This window comes from Aplysia californica, unplaced genomic scaffold (assembly GCF_000002075.1).
Source record: "Aplysia californica isolate F4 #8 unplaced genomic scaffold, AplCal3.0 scaffold00084, whole genome shotgun sequence".
NCBI lineage: Eukaryota > Metazoa > Mollusca > Gastropoda > Aplysiida > Aplysiidae > Aplysia > Aplysia californica.
This window is the reverse complement of record NW_004797354.1, coordinates 1,356,710-1,363,621: the sequence shown is the minus strand read 5'-3', so window position 1 is coordinate 1,363,621 and position 6,912 is coordinate 1,356,710. Positions and strand designations below refer to the sequence as shown.

Sequence of the window (6,912 nt, the reverse complement as noted above, 5' to 3'; positions counted from 1 at the left end):
CTCTCTCTCTCTCTCTCTCTCTCTCTCTCTCTCTCTCTCTCTCTCTCTCTCCCCTTCCCTCTCTCTCTTTCTCTCCCCTTCCCTCTCTCTCTTTCTTTCTCTGTCTATAATTTGTTTTGTTTAAGCGAACAAATCCGACGCTGATTCGGCTCTGCTTAAAAGTGAAACACTTACAATTAGAAAGTTTTAGTTTCCTTTGACAGCATAATTAATTATGCACCTGATACTGGAGTATGACACCTCACAGCGTAGAGTATTTGTTTTCCAAAATTAAACCATAAAAAAATAACAACCCGTAGATCACAACATCTAATTTTTTTCTATGGTGGAGTGGGGGGGAGGGGGGGGGGAGAAAATGAACTATTGATCTGTTGATTTGCACATGATTCAGGGATCGATTCAGTTGTCAAAGTGGTCTGTCAATCAATCTGTCATGTATTCGTTTGATTAATTGACAGGCTGTTTTCTGTATTCTCGGCATCAGTGGTGTTACTTTTTTACTTTCCTGTCATTGGATACAAAAGATAAGACGTTGATTCCTATTTGGGGACATGGCGTTACTACATAACCACGTCTGACAGCTGGAAGACTGGGGTCCAATTCCGGCTGTTTTGCTCTTCAAGGAAAGGTCGAAATAGCCCGCTTACTGAAGGGTCTTAATTATGTCGATGAAGTCGTGAAGCATTTTGCTACCTCAGAATTACAAAGTTTGATACATGTACCTAGTTTTAAGAAATTTGGCGCAAAAAAGTGTAATTTGACATTGTGTCAAGCTTTTCCGAAAAAAAAAAAATCTGCGAATTTGATAGAGCAGATAGAACACTGGTTTCTGCCTTCATGGTCTTAGTAACGTAAAACGGTAAAACAAATGTCAGATAAAACTTTGTAGTTCTGTGGTAGCGCTTTAGAATCATTTACACGACCATTTGAGTGATATTTACGCTGATTGAATGATATACTGAATAAAGAGAAACATGTCAACACAATAGCAATATTCATATTCGCATGTATAAAGATAACCCTAAAACGTTTTTAATCTAAAACTGGAAACCGAATAATACTGAAAAAATTTGATAACGCTTAATTAAAACAAAATGAAATCTAGATTATCTGCAGTCATGTAACCTATACTTACACACATTAATGTTTTGTGTGGTTATTTGAGCCTCTTTCACTAATCGCCTATCGGGGAAACGAGGTCAATGATCTGTTTGCGAGAGATGACACACGAATCAACGAAACAGTTCATTTTCCCTGCACCTCGCAACACAACTGCTGAAAATGTCTTTGACATGCCAAGCTTTAAGATAATACCGATTACACGCCCAAAACACCAACGATCACCTGATTTCCACCGTGTCACGACGCCGTGGAATCAGTCGCTCGTCAATTTTAGGGCATACGGAGTTATGAATATCATTCTCAAGCTCGTTCATTTGTCGTGCATTGGGCGTAAAAAATACACATCTATCGTGAAAAGAAAAAGCCGAGATATTTGTGATTGAATGAGGAAGAGGACGCCTGGTTAGAGAGGTACAATTAGCGCGAAAATGGCCGACAAAGTCTTGTAACTTCCAAAGCTTGAGTGTCCTTGGAAACTGGAAAAGTCTATTTTTAGTGCCTTTTATGAACGTTTTTAGTAGCTTCCTTTCGTTTTTAAAAGGACATTAAAGATGTTGAATTAATAACGAAAATTCGAAAAACAATTGCCTGACGCCCAGAAAAATGCTGTCTTAAAAATAAATCATTGTTTTGACGAAAGCCTGATTACACCATGCAACCTCACATTCTACTTTGTCCTCAGAGTGGCCACGAACCCCGCTAGAGTGGCGTCTCCCCAAGGCTCCCCCACCGTCCCGCCCTGACTACACACGTGTCGGGCTGCCAGCTCGCTCACTGACCACACTGGCCGTGGATCACAGCCCCTCGTCTACGTCCCGCAGTCGTGACGTCAGCCCAATCAGCGGCCACGTCAAACAGCTTGACCTAGTGGCGGACGTGCTGGTACCACAGGACACTCTGGTAGCTATTTTTTCCTACAGTATGTATAGTATGTTTATGGCCTTTTTGCATCGTGCGGCTTTTACGGTGCGCATTCCCTAAGAACACCATTACTTTATATGCGCTATTTCCCGAAAAGGCGCGATTTGGGTGGGGTTTTTTCAAAGAAGAAATGTATACCTCAACGGTTATAACTCATAGACGTTTGTATTTTGTGCTAAAGCAAAGTTCAAATCTTTGTCAACACTAACATAATTTGTAGGACCACATTCACTTCCTCTGACGAACGTTGTCAACCGTGCAAGAGGTAAACACTTTCACCTATTGAACAGCAGGGCTGGTTTAGACACTTCCAAAACCTGCTAAGTTTTAGCTTTCCTTTCACAGCCTTCTAACTCAAAACATCCCAAAGTTTGTTTTTTTTTTAACAAAGAGAAACAGCGAATTGCCTCGTGGAATACGTCTGCAAAGCTAAAATTTTCAGAATAGAAAAAACACCGCCTCTAAATGATTTGTCTTCGCATAACGAAAGATGAATATTTTCTTTTAAAAATAGACCAACTTGACATAGCAGAATATTACGAGTGTGAGGTCGATATGGGACTGGAGACCCTTTTTCAACAGTGGCATCATCAAACTTACAGTTAAACTAACGGGCTATTGCTGATTCGCTTTTGACACAGTACACCACATTTAACTGGAGAACAGAACTACACTGATTTTCTTTCTCAAGTTTCACCAAGTTTGAATCCTTCCTTGGTGGGTTTATCCTTCAGATAAACATTGAATGCGGGAATACACAATGGTTTCATTAATGCAACATTGTAAAAAGACTTTTGACAGGTAAGAGGAAACCACCACATCAGAACGTCTGCCAACCTTTCCTTTATTTTTTTTCGCCGCCGACTTATATCGGCACATTTTCATTAACATCTTATCATTGTGATACAATCGAACTGTTGAATGTTGTCACAAATTTTTAAGTGAACGGTGTTGTGAACGGGCTAAGGATGTTGTTTTATTACGTAATATTAATTACGATTTGACTTGTGCATGGACATTAATTGTTACGTTGTTCCATGTTTTGTCGAAGAAAGGTGATAAAAGGTTTTGCTAATTCACGTTATCGTAATTTATTATAATGTTTTGCATATATTTAATTACATTTCTTTTGTATTCTTAGGAAATTCCTGTTGACGATGTGGCCTTTGTAGCTGAAAGGTAAGACACTGCTTTATTTCAAAGATAAGTTTGCATGCGTAGAAACTGCTGTTTAATGTACTTATAGCATTATTCAAACCATCTATCAAGTCTCTAATATGATAAACAGGGCGGGATTTCAATGTTAGTTCATGTTATGTTATGTTATGTTATGTTATGTTATGCTAGGTTATGTTATGTTATGTTATATGCCTGGAGGTTTGTTACGTTCAGTGATGCTATCTCGTGTCATGTTGATATGTGTGTTGTTATCTTATGTCATTTTAATTCATGTTTGCCTTGTTTTGTAATATATTTCTTTCCTTTCTGGCCTTATGTTACTTATTGTTATGGTACCAATTATTTGTTATTTAATGCTTTGATGTGTTTTTTTGTCACGTAATAATGTATTGGCTTTTGTTTTGTTAAGTTTTCTAGGGCATTTTTCTGTCAGTTTGGCAATTTTTACTAAATTTTTGTTTTTTGACTCAACGCTGTTAAGGTCTATTAAAACCCAATTTCCTTGTTAATTTTACTTAGAAATGTTGATTAGAGGCACAAAAATGTAAATTTTCAGTTTCTAAGGACTCTCAAGCTTTAGAAGTCGCCACATTTTGACTGTCATTTTCTCGCTAATTTAAATCTGAACCCAAGCAACTCCCACCTCCTTCAATCACAAATATCTCGATCTCCATTTATGATAGATGAGTATTTTTTTTCATCGAAAGCAAGACAAATGAACAAGCTTTAGAATGATGCCAATAACTCCATATTTCCAAAAATTGACAAGCACCTGATTCCACTGCGCCATAACACATATTTTGCTATTTGACAATATCTGATATGCTACACAAAATTGTATATACTTTGTTGAGATATGATAATATTATGTTTTCTTATATTATACTGGTTTCTGAAATGACATAATATGTTTAGTAATACAATTTGTTGTAGCATGAATATATCATGTTTGTTGTATCATGGTGCGTTAACCCTTCTTTCCTCTATGTCATTAAACTCATTATCTATAATCAAATTGTATAATGTGTCATCTAAACGTCTTCCCCACAGTCTCAACCACCTTCCAGACCTCCCTTCCTTCTCCTTCCTTCGCCACTCTCTCTTGGCCGGCCGGTCCACATACGTGCAGATTGTGGCCTCTATACTTCTGCACCAGAAACAACTTCGCGCCAAAGACATACGTCAGGCAGAATGGCAGTTCCCGGGCTTCTGTGGGGGCTGTAAGAGAGCTGGCTTCTGCTATGGCTGCAAGAAAAACCCAAAACCACAGTAAGTATTCGTTCATTGCATTTTCCCACATTTTTTTTTTTTTTTTTCTTTTCAGCACTTTCCTTTTCTCTGTGAGTAGTTGTTGCAGCTTTTCAAACTTATTTTTTCTGCACTTTATTCTTCTTCACTTTTTATAACATCATGCCTTCATAATTACTTTGATCTCTTTTACCTTTAATCCGTCTGTCTATATTCATGTCTTACTTTTTTATGACTTAACTTTTGTGGCGGTTGGTTTTAGTTTTGCTGCATTAAATTTCCCGTTCCTTTGGAGTTCACTGTTCTCCTTATGAGCCAGGCATCTATTGAGTAACGTTGGGCTTTGTTGAGTTCTATTGCCACGTAGTGTACATATCCCATTGAGCTTCTCTTGACTGATCCCGATGCGTCTGACAGAAAAATGGCTTGCATACGGAACCATGATTTTGCTGAAATAAAATTGTTTTAAAGATACTGAAAAAGAAAAACAGCACTATTTTTTAAACAATAAATGTGTAATAACAAGGACCTTTGGAATCCATATCGATTACAACAACATGAACAGAACTAACAACTACGGAAAGGGCAACTTAAAGAGAGCATTTAACAACTTTAACATGAGTAGTTGCAACATCAAAAGTGTCCCAGGAACATATTATTATTAATACAACAAAAATGGTAGTAATAATAACACAAACAATAGCAAAATTCCCCAAATAACAACAACAACAACAACAACACTACAACAACAACAACAACATAGCAACACCAGCAACGTTCGTTTCATTCTTCAGTGTTCACGAAGACGTCCCCGCCATGACTGGAGGTGGCTTCCGGTTCTGGAAGCGAGACCGTCCCCGGGACCCTCAGAACTGGAAACATCCGGGCAATTGGAACCTGCCCACAAGCGAGAAAGAGCTACAGGGAATCATTGAGCGTGAGTGTGATAAATCTAGTTTATTTGATTAACCGACTCCAATGCCACACGTGCGTGCGCTCACACACACGCACACACATACATACACACACATTCACACGCACACACATACACGCACACACACACACACACACACTCACACACACACACACATACACACACACACACACACACACACACACGTACGCATAGACACGTACGCACACACATATACACACATTCGCACCCATACAAACACACACACAATAACACACACACACACATATACATATACACGTATCTACGCACACACCACATTCACAAACATACGCACAAACAACCATTCATACACACATACGTACTCATACATACGTGATATACATACACATAACATATACGCACATGACATAATATACGCATACATATGAATGTACATAATACTCACATACCTATACACATACACTAATACCAACATCCCCCCAATCAACTCATGACAACAAACAAATACACACACAAATATTTGCACACAAACACCCGCACACACACACACACACGTACAAACACACACAGACACACACAGACACACACAGACACACACACGCACACACACGAAAAGACACAAACACACATACACACACCCACCCACCCACCCCACACACACTCACACACACACACACGCACAGACACAAACACACATACACACACACACACACACACACACACACACACACACGCACACACACAAACACACATACTCACATGTTATATCACAATCACGGCAAGACGTCTTTTTTAATACTTCAAAACAAAATAAAACAAGCAAAAAAATCAAGGGAAAAAAAACGACGTTTTGTTTTTTGACATCGTTTTCCTTCATATTGTTTTTAAATTTCGAGGTAATTGCAACCCTAGAATCACAACGTTCTATCTGATCAACACCTCATTTTGATTAGATATGTCAAGCTCTTACGAAAGAATTATTTAAATATCTTGACAAGAACACTGAACAATCTTCATATAGCAGACAGAACATTGGTTTCTGACCTTGTGGTCATTATGATGATAGAACTTTGCAATTCTTGGGTAGTGTTGAAAGTTTTGAATATAAGTGCAATCGTTCAGACACTGTGTATAACTAAATCCTTTAGTAAATCATTGTACTATTCATCTTGATAGACTGAAAAGTTGAAATTAAAAGTGACATGTTATACTTTTAAGGATTATTAATGGCCGTTGGTTTGTACAGTTTTACTACAGGCATTGTAATACTACCCAATTTAAATTTGGGAAAATACTAGGAAAACGATACTCCAGTTGGGAAGTAAATTGCAGCATTACACTTCTTTTTGTTCGCTTTGTTTTTTGGTTGTTTTTGGGAGTTTATTTTGTTTGTTTATTTTTTGTGCCTTTGGCTCGTGTTTTGTTTTTTGTGTGATCTTTTAAGGCAAGGTGTCTAAATAACAGGTACAACAACAGAAACGTACATAAATGAATGGTAATACCTGTATATAAACAAAGTATTACCC

At 38.0% G+C, this 6,912-nt stretch overlaps 1 protein-coding gene across 1 annotated transcript in view; it reads left to right on the top strand.

Annotated features, from left to right (window-relative positions):
* LOC101855934 overlaps window positions 1-6,912 on the top strand; it is a gene marked incomplete in the record, with an annotated part of 23,280 nt that overhangs the window by 5,891 nt on the left and 10,477 nt on the right. The window contains 3 exon segments of the mRNA XM_013080390.2: window positions 1,805-2,022; window positions 3,185-3,222; window positions 4,273-4,491. Of these exon segments, the coding sequence (XP_012935844.2) occupies window positions 1,805-2,022; window positions 3,185-3,222; window positions 4,273-4,491 (475 nt within the window).